Below are 19,579 nucleotides of genomic sequence, written 5' to 3'. Positions count from 1 at the left end.
AACAGCTCACTCTCCATATCATACTGCCCAGGCTTATGTAGCTAGACAGCTAGGATGCAACATGCATGGTTGATTGACTGATGGAGGCCCACACCTCACCATAGATACAAATCTGTCAGTGGATTATGAGAACCAGCAAAGAGGCAGAAGGAATACAGTGTCAGGAAGTATATGGTCATGCACTTTGGTAGAAGAAATAAAAGGGTGGACTATTTTCTAAATGGAGAGAAAATTCAAAAGTCTGAGGTGCAAAGGGACTTGGGAGTCCTCATGCAGGATTCCCTAAAGGGTAATTTGCAGGTTGAGTTGGTGGTGAGGAAAACAAATGCGATGTTAGCATTCATTTCGAGAGGACTAGAATATATTTTTTTAAAAGATATAATGTTGAGGCTTTATAAGGCACTGGTGAGGCCTCTCTTGGAGTATTGTGAGCACCTCTACCTTAGAAAGGATGTGCTGAAACTGGAGAGGCTTTAAAGGAGTTTACTAAAATGATTCCAGGATTGAAAGGCATGTCATATGGGGAACATTTGATGGCTCTGGGCCTCTACTCACTAGAATTGAAAAGAACAAGAAATGATCTCATTGAAACCTATTGAATGTTGGAAGGATTTGATAGAGGGATGTTTCGTATGGTTGGGGACTCTAGGACGAGAGGACAGCCTCAGAATAAAGGGACGTCCATTTAGAATGGAGATGAGGAAGAATTTCTTTCAACAGAATGTTGAATCTGTAGAACTCGCTGCTCCAGGCAGCTGTGGAGGCCAAGTCATCGGGTATATTTAAGGCAGAGGTTGATAGATTACTGTTTAGTCAGGGCACAAAGGGATATGGGGAGAAGGCAGGAGACTGGGTCTGAGAGAGAAATGGATCAGCTGTGATGAAATGGTGGAGTAGACTCAATGGGCCAAATGGCCTAATTCTGCTCCTATATCTTTTAGTCAAATATGCCTATGAACATGTTTGATCAGCTAAGAGACAAATTTCAGTCAGGTCTGCGAGCCCTCATGATCTTTGGAAGAATAATGCAAACTAACTTAGCTGTGAGTGATTTGGTCAATATTGCCCAGTTAACTATAGCCCCATTATCTAATGTTGTGACTTATGCAGATGAGAACATCTCATGGTTGAGGTCGGGTTTCAAAGCATATATTGAGCAACCAACCACCTGCAGTGGACCAACAGCCTGTGCTCTGTAAATACCTATTAATTTCAAAATTGATTACTGCTTGGAAGTTGCATTGAGAACTAGTTTAAATTGACTTCTTGCTATATTCACTTTTCTTAATTCTTGAATCCCTAACAAGCTCTCATCCAAATAAATTGTCATCTTCGTAAGCCCATCAACCCCACTGGGGCAAAGGCCATCAAATGCAGCTCACCAGAGTCCTCTGTCTTGGGCCAGTCTTTCAAGTTGTCCCCAGGTACAGCCAACCTTCTTGGTGTTGAAAATCCTTCCTCTTCCAGGGATGATTTCTGTGGCTCTGGGTTTTCACAGGAGGGGGTTGCTAGCCCCATGCCCAACCCTCCTTTCACAGCCGGGCTTGGGACTGGCCATGGCAGAGTTACTTTGATTTAATTCTCTCTATCCCCTCCCACTGCCAGCCTCCTCTGTTCAAGCACTTCTAATGGCTCAAGTTCTTTCCTGTCCTTTCCATATTTATCTATGATGTATGAGATAATTTGGCTCATCCTATACACCCTGTGGCTATTTAAACGTTCCTGGTCTTCTGCTCCTGTAGCCCTTCCACTTCAAGGTTTGATGTGTTGTGCATTCGGAGATGCTCTTCTGTGCACCACGGTTGTAATGTGTGGGTATTTGAGTTACTGTCAGCTTGAACCAGCCTGGCCATTCTCCTCTGACCTCACTCATTAACAAAGCATTTTCACCCATAGTACTGCTGCTCATTAGATGTTTTTTGTTTCTTGTACCATTCTCTGTAAACTCGAGACTGTTGTGTGTGAAAATCAGAGCTGTTCTGAAGCTACTCAAACCACCCTATCTGGCATGGTCAAAGTTACTTACATCTCATTTCTTAACCATTCTGATGTTTGGTGTGAATAACATATGAACCTTTTGACCATGTCTGCAGGCTTTCATGCATTGAGTTGCTGCCACACGATTGGCCGATTAGATATTTGCATTAACAAGCAGCTGTACAGGTGTATCTATTAAAATGGTCACTGAGTGTCAGTCCTATTCCTGTAACTTACTCCATCAACTCTTTTACCACGTGCCCTCAGTGAGGCACAACTTACAACAGATTATTAACCCACCAGCACAGAAACACATTATTACAGATGCTGAGAATCCAGAGTGTCAAGTAATTCTACTAGAGGAACTCAGCAGGTCGAGCAGCATCTGTGGGAAGGTGAATTCCAGATGCTGGGTTTTTCTGTGGGAAACTGAATTCCAGATGCAGGGGAAAGGAATTCCGGATGAAGGGTTTTCTGTGGGGAAAGGAATTCTGTATGCAGGGTTTTGTCCTGAAGTACCTTCCACCCTTAACACCATAAGTCATAGCAGAATTAGACTATTCTGCTTTTCGAGTCTGTGCCGCCATTCCATCATGGCTGATTTATTATCCCTCTCAACCCCATTCTTCTGTCTTCTCCCCATAACCTTTGACACCTCTACTAATCAAGAACTCAATGACCTGGCCTCCACAGCTGACCGTGGCAATGAACTCCACAGATTCACCACCCTCTAGCTAAGAAATTCCTTCTCACCTCTGTCCTAAAGGAATGTTCTTGTATTTTAAGGCTGTGCCCTCTGGTCCTACACCCTCACAGTGTAGGCAACTTACTCTTAATGTCCATTTTATCTAGGCCTTCCAATAGTTGATAGGTTTTAGTGTGATTTCTCCTTCCCCCATCAAGTACAAGCCTGGAGCCATCCTGCCCTCCTTGTACAGTAACCCTTTCATTCCCAGGATCATTCATGTGAGCCTTCTGTGGACCCTCTCCAATGCCAGCATATCTTTTCTTAGATACGGGACTCAGAACTGCGCACCATATTCCAAGTGCAGTGTCTGATTGATACCCTATAAAGCTTCGACCCGCTGGGTTCTTCTGGCAGATAAATTTATTTGATGCACTGTTGTGTCCTTGACATGTGGAGGGAAACTGGAGCATGAGTGAAAAGCCACATGATCTCAGAGAGGAAGAGAAAGACAAACTACACACGGAATTCGGTATCTCAGACAGTTTCTGTCTCTCCAGTGAGAGAGAAAGATCGTTTCTGCAACAACGAGAGCGGAGACCAGCAGCTCGCTGTTCCCATGTTACAATCTTCAACGTCGCTTCTCCAAGCTCCCCACTTTAGGGACCAACAGGCTGTCACTCTCCATCAAAGGAGGGAGAGGGAGATCACTCGCGTACAGTGCCCTTTGTCCGACAGCAGTACACACTGTCTTTTGTCCCAATCTTTCAGTCTTCCATGACACCTCAGTCAGCTAAATCCGCAAGAAACCAGGTCGTCCACAAAGCTGCTCCCCAAAAGGCGCGTGTCTTCTAGGCCGTTCCTGGGGATAATGAGGCACCAGGCTGCACAACTGATCCAAAGATCCACCACTTGCGAAGAACGTAGTTTGTGCTGTGGAACTTAGGGTGAGGCAGCAGCTTCTGTACCACTTTGTCTCCACATCTGTAAGGTACTGGAATAACCGGAGTCATGAGTATAGTACAGAATCCCAGTAATGCAAACTTGTCTCTAGAAGTTTATCACAAAGATTACGTGCTTTCTTGAGTCAGTGGCAGGGAGCTGTTTCATGTGATGGACTGGGCTGAGGTCGCAGCTCCACAATTTCTTCTGGTCTTGGGCAAGTGCAGCTTCTGTGTATGATATTTTCAAAGTATCTGCACTTTATTCATAAATGTGAGATTATACAGATGCTGGAAATCCAGGGCAAAATGTAAGAGGAACTCAGTACATCAGGCAACATCGATGGAAGAGAATAAACCTTTGCCGTTTCAGGCTGAGTTCTTCCAGCATTTTGAGTGTGTTGACCTGCAATGCGTTCAGCTTTTAAAAGCACTTGTCATTTTACACGAGAAGGTCTGCAGAGGCTAGAAATCCAAAGCAACGCACACAAAATTGGTGCTCCTAATTCAGCCTCATCTACATGGTGAGACCCATCGTAAATCGCTTCATCAGGCATTTCCACTCCATCCACCACAAGTGGAACTTCCCGGTGGCCAAACATTTCAATTCTGATTCCAAATGCCATTCTGACATGTCAGTCCTTGCCTCTTGTGCCAAGACGAGGCCACCCTCAGGTTGAAGGAGCAACACCTTTCATTCTGTCCAGGTAGCCTCCAACCTGATTACGTGAATATCGATTTTTCCTAACAGTAATTTTTTTAACCTCCCACTTCTTCTGTTCTCCACACCGGCCTGTAACCTCTTCTCACCTACCTATCACCTCCTCCTTCCCTTTCTGCCATGGTCCACTATCCTCCTACCAGATTCCTTCCTCTCCAGTCCTTTACCTTTCCCACCTAGCTAGTCTCCTTCTCCTCCCCCACCTTTTTATTCTGGCATCTTCTCCCTTTCTTGCCAGTCCTGGTGAAGGGTCTCAGCCCAAAAAGTGTATTCATTTCCATAGACACTGCCTGACCTGCTGAGTTCCTGCAATATTTTAGATCCCATGTATTGCTTCTTATTTAACTTCAACTTTGACTGATTTTGAACCTGGTTAAAATATTTTGTTTTCTTCCTGACCACTTTTGATTTGAGTCTCAAAGTTTTTAGAAATTGCCGAATCATTCCTCTGGACCAATTCTCAGGACTAATATGCCTTATTCTGGCAGGTTACCATAGTGACCAACGATATCATGGCCCCGGGAAGTGATGGAAGCCACTTACGTTGCCAGGGTGATGTGGAGAAAGCTGACGTGGTTGATGGTGAGTGTAAACCCCATTGTTTTCTCCCCCGTGAGGTTGAACCCCTTTGGCGCCCTGAACTTAATACAGGTTTGAATTGGCCACACAAACTATATATTTTTTAGGCTGTGCCACGCAGCAATCTCCTGATTTTAACCCTAGCCTAATACAGGGCAATTTAAAATAACCAATTAGACTACCAACTGGTACATCTTTGGAATGTGGGAGGAAACCAGAGCACCTGGAGGAAACCCATGCAGTCATGGGGAGAATGTACAAACTCCTTACAGACAGCAATGGGAATTGAACTGGTACTGTAAAGCACTGTGCTACACTACAGTGCAGCCACACTTCTGACTCTGGACCCCCTCCGAATGTGGTAATTATTGAAAGTAGGACCAGGGCAGAGAAAGAAAGGCCTTTACAATTACATAGCACCTTTCAGGAGCTGGAAGTTCCAAAGTGTTTGGAAGCCAGTGAATCCAAAGCTGTGGATGGGTAGGTTAATCAGTCCTAGTGTGTGGGTAAGTGGTTAAAAACCTGGAGATGGCAAATGAGACAGCAGATTATGGAATCTCAGGATGCTGAAAGACCTAAAGGTGTCAAACAGCAACGGTCAAGGGAAATGAATTGCGGAGGTTGGGGAGCTAGCAGGTTGAAGGCAATGGAGGGTTGAGATGTGTGATGGTATGAACAATGGAGGCCTGATCATCATTGATGGTGCCATGGTCCAGAAGGCCTGGGGAGCTGTGGGGTGTCCAGGAGATGGAGGTCAGTCTGCAGACTTGGTAAGGTTGAGATTGGTGTGCTGTAAGTAGAGAGTGTGTCGTCTGGGATGGGTGAGGGAAGAGGAGAGCTGAAGAGAAGGGACTAAGATGGGGCGAGTGTTAGTGGGTGGTTGTTGGTTGCGGCGAATGGCTTATTTCCATTCCTTGTGTCACCTTCTATCCTCCAAGCAGACCACAGCCTTGTCGGAGGGTTTGGAGGCTTTCGTGCCTCAGTGACCCAGAGAGCTGTGTTGGCTGGAGTCAAGGCTTCCTTTTGGTAGGAACACCCATGCCAAACTGGTCAAAGGGGTAGAGACCAGACTAAGTGTGGTCCACTGGTCCTCCGGGTTCGAGTTCAACTCAGGGCTAACAACACTGACTGGTCAAAAAAAACTGTTAGCAGTAAGTTTTTTACTCAGAGAATGATGGAGTGCCTGGTATGGTTGTAGAGACTTTTAAGAGATGTTCAGATAGGCACATGACTGTGAGGAAGATGGATTAGTGTTTGGGTGATTTGATTTGCTTTTTAAGCTGGTTCGGCACAACATTGTGGGCCGCATGGCCTGTTCCTGTGCTGTACTCGTCTGTGTTCTATGTACAAGGTAAAACAATAATACAGTGGTTCCAAACCTTTGTTATGCCATGGTCTAGTACCGTTAAGCAAGGGGTCTAAGGACCCCGGGTTGGGAACCCTTGCAATAATAGAATGCAGAATCAAGTGTAGCAGCTACAGAGGAAGTGCAGCACAGGTAAACCATAAGATGCAAGGTCATACGTGAGGTCCAGAGTACATCTTAATATATTAGAGAACCACACAATAGTCTAATAACAGCGGGGTAGAAGTTGTCCCTGACACTAGTGGTATGTGCTTTCAGAAAGTTTGTATCTGCCTGATGAAAAAGGGGAGAAGAGTAAGTGTGCAGGGCTAGTGGGGTCTTTCATTGTCCTGGCTGACTTACCAAGGCAGCGGGAGGTGTAGACAGAGTTCATAGAGGGGAAGCTGGTTTCCTTGTGCTGAGCTGTGTCCACGAGTCTGTACTTTCTTGTGGTCATGGGCAGTTGATTGGTTATAGGGGCTCCCTGGGTTACAAATGACCTAATTTACAGAATTCTCTCACTCAGTTTTTCATGCTGGTAATAACATGTCTGATCATCATTAATTTTATTTTTTTAAGTTTATTGTGATATAGGCCCTACTGTCCTTTGAGCTTTGCTACCCACCAACCGTAGCCCAATCACAGGACAATTTACAATGACCAATTAACCTACCAACTGGTACGTCTTTGGACTGTGGGAGGAAACCCCTGTGGTTACGGGGAGAACGTACAAACTCCTTACAGACGGTGTCAGGAATTGAAGCCATGGAGCCTGCACTGTAAGGTGCTGTGCTAACCACTACTCTACTTCCACCCATGAATGCAGTGTATTCAGATTCAGTTTATTGTCATTTATAAACCACAAATACACTGCAGTTAAAAAATGAGACAACGTTCTCCGGAATGATATCACAAAAAAGCACAGAACAGACCACACAAGAAAACCCACGTAAAGTTTGGTAATCCCCAATCCAGAGTCCGGAGAGGCTGCTGCGTATCGATATCGCGCTACCATCTTAGCACGTTCCCCGGAACGGAACTACAAACCCATCAGACAAAACTAAAGCTACAAGACCTACACAAAACCACATAGTTAACATTTAGTTTCAACAGTGCAGACAATACCATAATTAATAAAAGACTAACTGACAAAGACCACATAATTATAACACATAGTTTCAACAGTGCAAAGCAATACCGTAATCTGATAAAGAGCAGTCCATGGCACAGTTTAAAAGAAAGTCTCAAAGTCCCGACAGCCCATCATCTCACACAGACGGTAGAAGGAAGAAAAACTCTTCCTGCCATGAACCTCCAGCGCCGCAGCTTGCCGATACAGCGCTTTAGGAGCTCCGACCACAGCCAACTCCGAGTCCGTTCGAAAACTTCGAGCCTCCGACCAGCCCTCCGACACCGAGCACTGAGTACCATTTCTGCCGAGCGCTTCGACCCCGGCACCGGCCGCCAAGCAACAGGCAAAGCATTGAAGTGATTAATCAATGAAAGAAGATTATAACAAGTGTATATTGAGTGATTGTAACATGGGAGACTAGGTCCGAAGATCCAACAAGTGAAACCGAAGACATTTTAAAATGGGTACATTATGTATTTATTTTAAGATGAACAGTAAAACACTAATCCTGGCGTCTAGCTAAACAAGTATTCGGCTCAGCTACCACTGCACTGTACATTCAGTTACCTTTAATTGAACAAATAATCTGCTAAATCTCCCTGAACTATAAAACCGATGAACTAAACATGCTACGAACGGATACTTAACGAAGGCGTGTCCTGTCTACGTCTGCAGTGCTCTTTCTCAATGGTCCTTCAGTGCTAGTTGTGATTTTAGCCTGTAGTGGGCCCTGTCAATTACAGGAAAGAGGGCGAACTTTTTGCACACGTTACTCTTGTATCCCCACCCCCGCCCCAGGTGCCCAGAACTGGAAATGAGCACCGTGGCACACAAGCCAACCGATGGGGAAATAAAGCGTTGCAAACTTTAAACAAATCAATTACTGACCAAAATGACAGAAACAGTTTTTGTCCAGCAAATAAGCCTCACCTCCACTTGACAGTGATATGGCATGGGTAGGTATAGAAGAGTGTTGTCGCGTGGCCTAGTGGATAAGGCATCGGTCTAGTGATCTGAAGGTCATGGGTTTGAGCCTCAGCTGAGGCAGCGTGTTGTGTACTTGAGCAAGAGACTTATCAACACATTGCTCTGCGACAACACTGGTGCCAAGCTGCTTGGGTCCTAGTGCCCTTCCCTTGGACAACATCAGTGGTGTGGAGAGGGGAAGGCTTGCAGCTTGGGCAACTGCTGGTCTCCCATACAACCCTGCCCAGGCCTGCGCCCTGGAAACCTTCCAGGTGTAAATCCATGGTCTCACGAGACTAACGGACGCCTATATAAGGTATAGAAGACATTTCTAACTTTAGGAGAAATCAGCTTACAAATAGTTCTCATGGATGTTCTCAAGCTTAATCTGTGTTCTGTTGCAGTGATGCTGAGCAAAAGATTAAGATTAGCCAGAGCCAGATAGTCTGGCAGATTAGCCAGATTAGGTGGCAGATGGACCCTTGGCTTTTGCTCTCATCCAGAAAATAGCTGATGGTGTAACATCTTTCTTGGTGCTACACTTAAGTGGTAACATTGGATTTTAATGTTCAAGTCATTTGAGTAGGACAGGTTGGCAACTTCTTGAGAGAAAAGTGTGATATTCAGTAAGAGCTGGCAGGCAAGCCAATGAGCTGAACTACACGATCAAGCCTTGTGTCCATCACACAGACCCTACTGTCACAGTTGCCCCCACTGCCCCTCTGGTTACCCTTCTGAGATCCCTGTTGTTCTTTCCCAAGGAATCAAGGAGAACCTGTGCTGGACACCACCTCCTGAAGTGAATCCCAAGAAGACGTGCGAATATCAAGCCCTCTGTGCCAGGTTCAAGGAGCTCCTTCCTCTGCCAGGTGAGAAGCTTCTCTTCATTGTTATGCTAGAGAAGGGAAGGAACGTTGAGGTGTTGTTCGGCTGAAGTTAACAGTCAATATCTGGCTTGGATCATGCTAACAGGTTTCGGGTTAGAAAAGTTGGATGCAGGAAGGGTTGTGAAGATTTGATGGAACCAGGAAAACGGTTTTCCCGGTTCCTCTGGAGGTTGGTAACTGGGAACTCTGTGGCGTCCTCTCCAAATCCTTGGACAACTGAATCCAACAGATATCCCATCACAAATTAATCAGTTTAAAGTGAGTAGGAAAAGTTTTAACTGGGATCTGAGGAGCACAAAGAATGGTGGGTCTTTGGAGCAAGCTGCCAGAGGCAGTGGTAGAAATGGGTACGGTTATAATTTTCAAATGCTGTTTGTACTGGTAATTGACAGGAATTGTTTAGAGCAAGGGTTCCCAACCTTTTTTATGCTATAGAGCTTTACCATTAACTGAGGGGTCCACGGACCCCAGGTTGGGAGCCCCTGGTAAAGAGGGTGTCCAATTACTGTTACTTTCTGATCTTTGGGGTTCTTCCGGGAGTCAGGAATGGCAAGGAGTCTTAAATTCTTAATGATTGTTTATTTTAAAGTACAAACGTACAAATACTAAGCAAACTAAATAAGAGCTGAGATGAATGAAAAGCAGTCAGAAGCTGAAGATAAAAGATGGCACCTCTGGGGAAAAAACCATCACATTTATAATCGAGTTAAGCAAAAAATTCCTTGGATAAGAAAAAAAATTCCTTAAATTAAGAATAAACCAATCAATATTTGCACAATTATATGACGTGGGGAATGTGCTAACACTTTGCCAATGAAAAATGAGAAAGGTGATAAACAGTTAGCTTACTGCTAGTAAATGGAATGAACCACCAAATACTGTGGAAAAAAGCATGAGTTTGTTTAAAAAGTACAAATGATTAAACTACGTTAGTCTTACAGTAATTAATCTTATAAAAAGTATTTTTTTAAGAACTGGTTTCCAACAAGGGATATGGGCCAATCGCTGGCAAGTAAGGTCAGCTTGTTTCGGCAACTGCCATGGATGAGTTGGGCCTATTTCCCTTCGGTGGAACTCGATGAATAATGGATCTTAGGAGAACCAATCGGCTTCCAAAATCCTCGGAGTATTGTGGAGAGGGTTCCACATTCTGTTTGTTTAGAAGTCTAGCCCAAGTTCACCTTTGAAATATCTGGTTAAGAGAGGAGATCATCCCACTCTCCACTTAACCTTCTTTCATCCCTTTTAACATTGAGATCACCCAACTTCTGAAACACAAGAAAATCCAATGCTGGTCTATACAATGGAAGGAGTAGTGTACAGAATGCACACGATTAGTCTAGCCAAGGATTATACTCTTTATGGACTTGAGTAGAAATTCTTCACTCTCACTCTGGAACCACTGATTCACACTACATCCTGTTACAGTTAGACCGTTACCCTAGTACTGTCAATACACCAAATGAGTATCACCGTCACCCTGATCCTGACATTACACCCAACTGCAGAAGATACAGGTGCTCGAAAGCCCAGATTCCCAGACTCATGAACAGCTTCTTCTCCTGTTATCAGAGTCCTGAACAAGCCATCTCTCTCACATCCCCTTCCCAGTGGTGCTGCCATGTTCACGGTTTCCTAACTCTACCTCTCTCGGTTATTTCATTATTGTCACTTTAATCTTTCTTTTTACACTTCAATCTTTGCACCATTCAGCTGTTTTGCACTCAGTGTTGTTTTTATCATTGTATCTATTATTGTCATGTACACTATTCCGAAAGCTTCATATGTCAAGAATTTCATTGCCCCCTGATGTATATAAATTGGAATGCATTTTTATTGTAATGCAAAAAGTTTGTTTTGCATGCTGTACCCTGAGACCTCATCCTTAATAATTGATTCCAACACCGTCCCAACCACTGAGGTCAGATAACTGGCCTATAGTTTTCTTTCTTCTGCCTCTCTCCCATCTTGAAGAGTGGAGTAACATTTGCAATTTACTAGTCTTCTGGAAGCATTTCTGAAATCGTGATTCTTGAAGTAGTATTGCAATCTCTGCAGCCACCTCTTTCAGAACCCTGGGGTACATACCAACATACCAAGGTAGGTGATTTACCTACCTTCAGACCTTTCCGTTTCCCAAGAACCTTCTCTCTAGTTATGGTAACTTCACACACTTGGAACTTCCACCATACTGCTAGTGTCTTCCACAGTGAAGTATCTGCCTCTAACAAGGTAGATTGTGAGCTGAAGACTCCATCTTATCATACTAGGGAACCATTCAGTAATAGTGGCGTAGAAGCTATCCTTGAACTTGGTGATATGTGCTTTCAGATTTTTGTATCTTCTGCGCATTGGGAGGGGAGAGGAGAGAAGAGAAAATGTCTAGGGTGAATGGGGTCATTATGCTGGCTGCTTTACTGAGACAGCGAGAGATACAGAGAGAACACATGTAAAGGAGGCTGGTTTTCATGATGTGTCCACAACACTCTTCAGTAAACTGATCTGGCTGAGGGGGTGGGGGCTGGTCGAGCGAGAAGCCAGTTGACCTCACGGTGGCTCTTGTCCCCATTGCCTGCAGACGGATACTTCAACGAGGAGCTGAAATGCAACCTGTGCTACTGCGAATCCTGTCATAAGCTGCGCGGAGACGAGGCGTACTACAAACGGGGCGACCCACCCAAGGACTACGCCCTCCCCTTCGGCTGGTGCAGGTTCGCCCTCAGGTGTGTGTTCAGACTTCACCGTGCCATGGGTCGGGGGATAATGGTTTGCGGACCATTCAGAAATCTAATGGCAGAGGGGAAGATGATGTTCCTGAAATACTGACTCCCGAGCTCACAGTGTTACCCTTCCTGTAAAGAGTTTGTCCTCTTGCCTCACCTCAAGTGTCTCCCCTATTGGGTTCTGCAGGTTGAATCCACGCTGCGAGGTCACCAACGTTTACAAGAAGTGGCACACGGCTTATCACGGTACTTGCGTGGGGTCCCTGAGGCGTGCCCTGGACCATGGAGAGCTGGTGTCAGGTACGTGGAGAGGAGGAAGGAAATCCTAAAGTGATAGCCCATTGGCAAGAGTTAATACTACATCCTGTCACGCAGCATCTTCAGAAAACAGATTTAGGAATTTCAGGTCTCTCAGGTTGGAGGAGCAACACCATGCTACATCGGATAGCCTTCATCCTGATGGCATGAACATCGATTTCTTCAATTTTCAGCTATTTCTACCCCATCCCACCTTCTTCCCTTTCTCCCATGATCCACTGTCCTTTCCTGTCAGATTCCTCCTCCTTCAGCCCTTTACCTCTTACGCTTATCACATCCCAGCCCCTCCCACCCACCTTCCTCACACCTGATCTCACCTATCACCTACCAGCTTGTGCTCCTCTCCTTCCCCCCCCCCACCCCCCATCTTCCTATTCTGGCTTCTGCCCATTCCATTCCCCATGAAAGGCCTTGCCCCAAAACATCAACTGTCCATAGATGCTGCCTGACCTGCTGAGTTCCTCCAGCATTTTGTGTGTGTTGCTCAAGATTTCCAGCCTCTGCAGAACCTCTCGTGTTTAAGATGTTGGGATATATCTTGATGTTCTGATGAGTGACAGCTTGAACCTTTCAGATGGAAACAACACACACAAAATGCTGGAGGAACTCGGCAGGTCAGGAAAAGAGTAAACAGTCAATGCTTCAAACTGAGACCTTTCTTCAGGACTGAGGGGGAAGGGGGGAGATGCCTGAATTTAAAAGCTGGGGGGAGGGGAAAGAGGTCAGCTGGAAGATGATAGGTGAAGCCATGTGGGTGGAAAAGGTAAAGGGCTGGAGAAGAAGGAATCTGATAGGAGAGGAGAGTGGATCGTGGGAAAAAAGGGAAAAGAATAGACGGATATGAATTAATCCCAAACTCGACATGCTTAAGGCCTTCACTCACCTGGAACTGAGACTGGAGAGCTTGAATGATCAGGAGAGGCTGGATTGTCTGGGGCTTTTTTCCCTGAAGTGCAGAAGGGTGAGGGGTAACCTTAGAATCACGAAGGCCATTAATGACATAGGTAATCACAGTCCTTGTCCCAGCATAGCGGAGTCTAAAACTACAGAGGTTCAAGGTGAGGGGGGGCATGATATGAAGGGCATCTGAAGAGGGAGAAGGTTTTTTCTTCCACACACACACAGAGTGGTGGGTATGTGGGACAAGCTGCCAGAGGGAAGTGGTTGAGGCGGGTAGGCTGCCCAGCACAATGCTTACTGATTTGACGCAAAATGGTGCCTCTTCACGGTATGTTTCACTGTACACCTGACAACTAAAGCTATCCTTTTATAATTATACCATTTAAAATCCATTTAGGCTGGTAAATGAGTTGGAAAGGTTTAGACCTCAGTTAAAGGTAGGGATCCATAGCTTTACAAAGGTTGGGAGCCCCTGGTTTAGAGGGAGACGGATCAAATGCTCAAATAGGTACATTGGACAGAATGGATGAGTTGGGCTGAAAGGCCCTTTTTTCAACGTTCTAACCCGTTATGTGTCGCACACAGAGAACAAAAGGCTGGTTTATCAAATCAGGGGCGGCTGAATCAGAAGCCGATCAGGAATTAGACAAAGCATGATGGTTTAAACCCATTCATGGCGGGTGCTGATGGCCCTTTGGGTATTGCCACAGCTTTGTGCCAGCTCCTGGGCAACTTGCAGGCTCCTCCATCCCCTCCACAAACAGCGGAAACAGAAGCCCTTTGCGGTGAAGGTCCTTTCCCACTCACTGGGAGTGACTGTCCTGCTGAGTAAATAACCAGACGTTAAGGGATGGAGAAGGATACGAAGAGCATTTGATTGCTCTGGGCCTATAGTCACTGGAATTCAGAAGAATGAGAGGTGACTTCATTGAAACCTATTGAAAGGTGAAAGATTTTGATGGAGTGGATGTGGAGAGGATGTTTCCTGTGATGGGGAAGCCTAAGATCAGAGGACACAGCCTCAGAATCGAGGGACATCTTTTGGAAAGGAGATGAGAATTTTTTTTAGTCTAGAGTGATGAATCTGTGGAATTCATTGCCACAGGCAGCTGTGGAGGACAAGTCTTTACAAATATTTAAGGCAGAGTTTGATAGATTCTTGATTGGTCAGGGCATGAAGGCGTACGGGGAGAAGGCAGGAGATTGGGACTGAGAGGAAAATTGGATTAGTCATGATGAAACAGCAGAGCAGACTTGATGGGCCAGATGTCCTAATTCTGCTCCTATATGTTCAGGCCTTATGGTTATGATTTTGTACTGCTGTCTTGTATGTTCCTTGTGCTGTGTGTGACCATTGGTTCTGTATTTCGCACCTTGGCCCCAGAATAACGCTGTTTCGTTTGGCTGCATTCATGTATAGTCAAATGTCAATCAAACTTGAACTTGAAGAACATCATGGTAATGAGAAAGGTTTAAATGTGAAATACTATTTCAAATTTTGCTTCAAGAGTAAGTGAGGTTCTGCAATAATTCAGTTAGAGCCAAGGTGTGATGTAAGGGACTTGAGGGAGTTGTTTATAAAGAAACCCATGGTCTAGATCAGGGGTCCCCTGGACCCCTACCATTTAACCGAGGGGTCCGTGGACCCCAGGTTGGAAAGCCCTGGTCTAGACTGAGTAGAAATGGAGAGGATGTGTCCAGTACTGGCGGAATCTAGGACCAGAGGGCCAGCCTCAGAATGCAAGGATATCCCTTTTTTTTAAAAAAAGACATGAAGAATTTCTTTAACCAGGGACTGTTGAATTGTTGTGGAAGCCAAGCCATTGAATATAGGTAGTTTCTGGTTAATTGGGACACATGAGGACCAATACAATTTGGTCCAATTAAGAGGCTGCCCCAATTTGCCAAAATTTCATGAAAATGGTTTAATAGGTATTAAAAAGATGAGCTACTATTTAACTAAGTAACAAATTAAGTATTTAAATGAAATTCAAAACAAATTAGAACGCTACCAAAACAACTACAGTACTATAAAACTGTGTATTATTTCCTAATAGTTATTGATGGAGGAATTCATCTAGTCTACGCTGCTATGTTTTGACATAGATGAACAAAATCAACAGAGACACCTAGTGCAGATAATGGACTGCCTTCACAGAATGTCTCCTGCAAATCTCCATGTTCATTGTAACATTCAAGATGATTGTCAATACTTTCAAATTCTTCATAGTTTCTAACTCGATGAAGTAGTGAAATCATTTCATTTTCATTCCTGGCCATTTCTGACATCTCCAAGCTTGAATGCTTCAAACCGCAGTGAGCAAAACAATTCTAACTTGTCTTGTTGCGTATTTCTCATCAGTTATCAGCGACAAATATTGCTGCTTTTTGAACACAAATACACACAACTGATAGTATTTTAAAACTCTCTGTACAGTGTAGTGCCTAATGGCCACACAAGTCTACGCGACTGACACTAGTTAGAAACTGTTCAAGACAACCTTTTGTCCCAGTTAAGCAGTATAGTGTCCCAAATAAATGAAGGGAATCCCAACTAGTTAACTCAATTAGTTTTTGTTCTTTAGGAGTTGTCCCAGATAAGTGTCTGCCTGATTAACTGATGGAATACATTATAAAGCAGAGGTTGATAGGTTCTTAAGTTATTCAGGGAGTTGAATGTTATGGGAAGAAAGCAGGAGAATGGGGTTGAGAGAGATAATAAATCAGCCATGATGGAATGGCAGAGCAGACTTGATAGGCCTGACTTTGCTCTTGTGTCTTATAAGTGACTCGCCTGACGACAAGCTTGATTGCTACTAGCAGCTGGAGAATCCATATTTTCCCACAAAAATAGGTGGCCACTTCGGCCCATCGAGTCAATGCCAGCTCTCAGAGAATTCCCATTCCCACCTTCCTGATTTCCACACCTTCCACATCAATTCCCCTCAGATTTTACCTTTCACCCACACACTAGAGGGCAGTTAACTACCTGCCCACACGTTGTTGTCATGTGGGAGGATGTGGAGCACCCGGAAGCCACAGGGAGAACATAGAAACTCCACATACACTGCACACCAAGAGACAGCACCTAAAGTCAGGATTGAACCCATGCTCACAGGGTTTACAGCCATTCTAGTGTAGTGTAGTTTAAATTAATTACTTTTTAATGAGTGTACTCGTCCTGTTGCTGAATAATCTGAAATGTACATGATATGTTGACTGAATCGTCGTCTGCAGCCCCATCCCAGCAAACACTCCCTGTGTATAACAGGTAGGTTAGATAAAGAGTGGAGCTCCCTCTACACTGTCCCATCACACACTCCCAGGGTCAGACACAGAGTGAAGCTCCCTCTACACTGTCCCATCACACACTCCCAGGGTCAGACACAGAGTGAAGCTCCCTCCACACTGTCCTATCACACACTCCCAGGGTCAGACACAGAGTGAAGCTCCCTCTACACCGTCCCATCACACACTCCCAGGGTCAGACACAGAGTGAAGTTCCCTCTACACCGTCCCATCACACACTCCCAGGGTCAGACACAGAGTGAAGCTCCCTCTACACTGTCCCATCACACACTCCCAGGGTCAGACACAGAGTGAAGCACCCTCTACACTGTCCCATCACACAGTCCCAGGGTCAGACACGGTGTGAAATTTCCTCCACACTTTTTCATATACTCCCAGGAAAGGGCCAGTGCAGGATGGAAATGGTCCCCAAATGACCATTGTAACAGCCGCTGTCACCTATAACATTGTGCATTTTATCCTTACAGATTACTCTAAAGTCCTAATTTTTTGATGGCTCAATTTTTCTTCTTCCTATCACACCACCTCACCTTTCCTGGCCTATTTGGTTTAACACTACCCACACCCCCTCTCTGGTTCTGGTATAAACCCCTTTCCCAACATGAAGCAGGAAGCTCGTCAATATTCTGCACCAAGCAGAGGAAGGTGGAGCTACAGAATGGATACAATGAGCCTGAGGGGAACAGTACGCAGGAGAAGGACGTGGTGAAAGTCAGCCTCTCTCCCACAATGCGCTACATTGGGCTGGACCACTTCTGCCCCAAAATACGGTAAGTGCTCAGCGATGGTGTCATCAGCAGCTGAGGAAGGGTTAGTGGGGATATTGAATTGGGGGCACACCCTCTTCTCATTGTTACCATCAGAAGCCTGAGGACCTACTATCAACATTTTAGGAACAGCTTCAGATTTCTGAATGGTTAATGAATCAGCATATGTCATGAGATTTGTTGCCATTGTGGCAGTAGTACGATGCAATACATAATTTTAAAAATGTGAATTACTGTAAGTTTATAATAAATTAGTTAAATAAGTAGTGCAAAGATAGAAATATAAAATAGTGAGGTAGTTTTCATGGGTTCAATGTCCAGTCAGAAATCGGATGGCAAAGGGGAAGAAGCTGTTCCTGAATCATTGAGTGTGTGACTTCAGGCGCCTGTTCCTGCTTCCAGATGGCAGCAACGAGAACAAGGCATGACCTGCGTGATGGGGGTGCTTAATGATGGATGCCATGTTTTTGAGCCATCACACTTTGAAGATGTGCTGGATACTACGGAGGCTAGTGTCCACGATGGAGCTGACTGAGTTCACAACTCTCTGCAGTTTATTTCGATCCTGTGCAATGACACCCCCCCACCATACCAGAGGGTGATGCAGCCAGTTAGAATGCTCTCCTCAGTACAGCTGTAGAAATTTTCAAGTGTCTTTGCTGACAGACCAAACCTCTTCAAACTCCTAATGAAATATAGCCTCTGTTGTGACTTCTTTGCAACTGCAACGGTATGTTGGGTCCAGGGTAGATCCTCAGAGATATTGATAGCCAGGAACACTATCTCACTGTTCCTCTCCTGCACTGTTTAATTTTTATTACAACTTATGATGAAGTTTTGTCTTGTTCTGTACTGCTGCCAAAAAACAATAAATTTCCCAACATATGTTAATAATAATAAACCTGATTCTGATTCCTACAGTCTGAAACAGATTGTGATTCTGATTTCTTGGCTGGATTGTAATCAGCGTGTGATTTTGTGGGCTCATACTCTCTCCCCTCAGGTTCAAGGACGTGAAATCACAGCGGCATCATCAGGCGCAGGTGGCCTTCCAGGTGTGCGTGCGACCAGGCTCGTACAAGATCGGGCCTCAGTCCATCGGCGCCAGCGAGTCCATCGACCCCAGGTTCAGTAACAACGAGATCGAGTGGATCACCAAGGAGAGAGCCTCGACAGTCCTCTACGGCCTCCTGATCCGGGTGGAGTGAAAGATCTCTGCTTAAAGGATAACAGCCCCCACCCCACCCACCCCACCTACCCCTCACTGTTCCGAGGAGAGATGGAGTGTGTGCAAGATCCCTTGGAGATACCTGACGTGACTTGAAGTGGCAGCAGCAAGTGGCTGACTTTGGCTGTTCAGGGTTGGGGAGTGGAAGCGTAGGCGGCGTGGGCTGAGGGATGGGTGTGGGCAGGACTGGAACTCGTGGGACAGTAGCATCTGCCCTTGCACACTTTTACACAACTCTCGCACTACTGGAACACTGCACTTTTGACTCTTGTATCGACTGAATGACAAACAAGAAGAATTCGAGCTAAGCTGTTCATTTGGAATTACTGTTGTGCCTGATGGGAAGTCTGGGGGTGTGGGTGGGAGGTTGGCTGGGGTTTCCACTACAACAGTCCGTTTTGTAGGTTTTTAAACAAGGAAATAATGAACTCTAATGGTTTCCTGGGCCAGCGTCGGAGGCTAGGTACATCAGATATCAGCAGAAGTGGCTTCTGCTGCTGGCTAATTCCATGACCTCTCCTGGCGGGGTGTTGGAGAGGTTTGTCTTGCAATTACATTGTCGAGGAAGCCAGCAGAACTGACCGCCTGTGACCAGAGAAGCACAGTGGCAGACTTCCCTCAGCCAAACCTGCATGCCGTGGGGAGATCTGCAGAGACTGCCGGGCGGGAATGGGGGGTGGGGGAGGGTATAAATGATACGGGTGGGAGGGGAGGGCTTGAATCTGCGTTCTGCCATCAGGCAGCAAAAGAGCAAAGCTGGAGGAAGGCCAGGGCCAGGTTGCTGCCAGGGAGCCAGCTGGAAGCCAAGGTAATACCTGGTCAGCCGCGGTGAGTTTGACCCTCCTGCAGGAGGAATTGTGGTTACTGAGAGAAGGCAGGCAACCAGACCCGTGATGTTGATGCAACAAAGGAAAGGACAAAGGCCAGTTCTACTTCCCAGCTCTGAATCTGTAGCTGAGTTACAGTTGTCCAGGTACTGTTTAAACGTGGCAAGGTTCTCTGCTTCAGCCAGTGAGATGCAGACCCGTACTGAGCCACAGAGGGATGTTGCCTCAACTTCCCTTCTAATCAATCTTTCCACTAACTTGAAGCTACACCCCT

General features: G+C 45.5%; 1 protein-coding gene across 2 annotated transcripts in view; it reads left to right on the top strand.

Annotated features, from left to right (window-relative positions):
- neurl4 (neuralized E3 ubiquitin protein ligase 4) overlaps nucleotides 1–18,792 on the top strand; it is a 127,565-nt gene extending 108,773 nt beyond the window's left edge. The window contains exons 23-28 of one of the 2 annotated variants that reach the window (XM_073048767.1): nucleotides 4,813–4,906; nucleotides 9,108–9,215; nucleotides 11,812–11,956; nucleotides 12,144–12,256; nucleotides 17,094–17,253; nucleotides 18,254–18,792. In XM_073048767.1, coding sequence (XP_072904868.1) covers nucleotides 4,813–4,906; nucleotides 9,108–9,215; nucleotides 11,812–11,956; nucleotides 12,144–12,256; nucleotides 17,094–17,253; nucleotides 18,254–18,458 — 825 coding nt within the window. In that variant the 3' untranslated portion in view covers nucleotides 18,459–18,792. Of the gene's footprint in view, nucleotides 1–4,812; nucleotides 4,907–9,107; nucleotides 9,216–11,811; nucleotides 11,957–12,143; nucleotides 12,257–17,090; nucleotides 17,254–18,253 lie in introns of both variants that reach the window. The other variant, XM_073048766.1, reaches the window with a different exon arrangement.
- Nucleotides 18,793–19,579: the final 787 nt, after the last annotated feature.

This window comes from Hemitrygon akajei, chromosome 6 (assembly GCF_048418815.1).
Source record: "Hemitrygon akajei chromosome 6, sHemAka1.3, whole genome shotgun sequence".
Taxonomy (NCBI): domain Eukaryota; kingdom Metazoa; phylum Chordata; class Chondrichthyes; order Myliobatiformes; family Dasyatidae; genus Hemitrygon; species Hemitrygon akajei.
The sequence above is the reverse complement of the archived record's forward strand: the minus strand, read 5'-3'. Positions and strand labels throughout refer to the sequence as shown.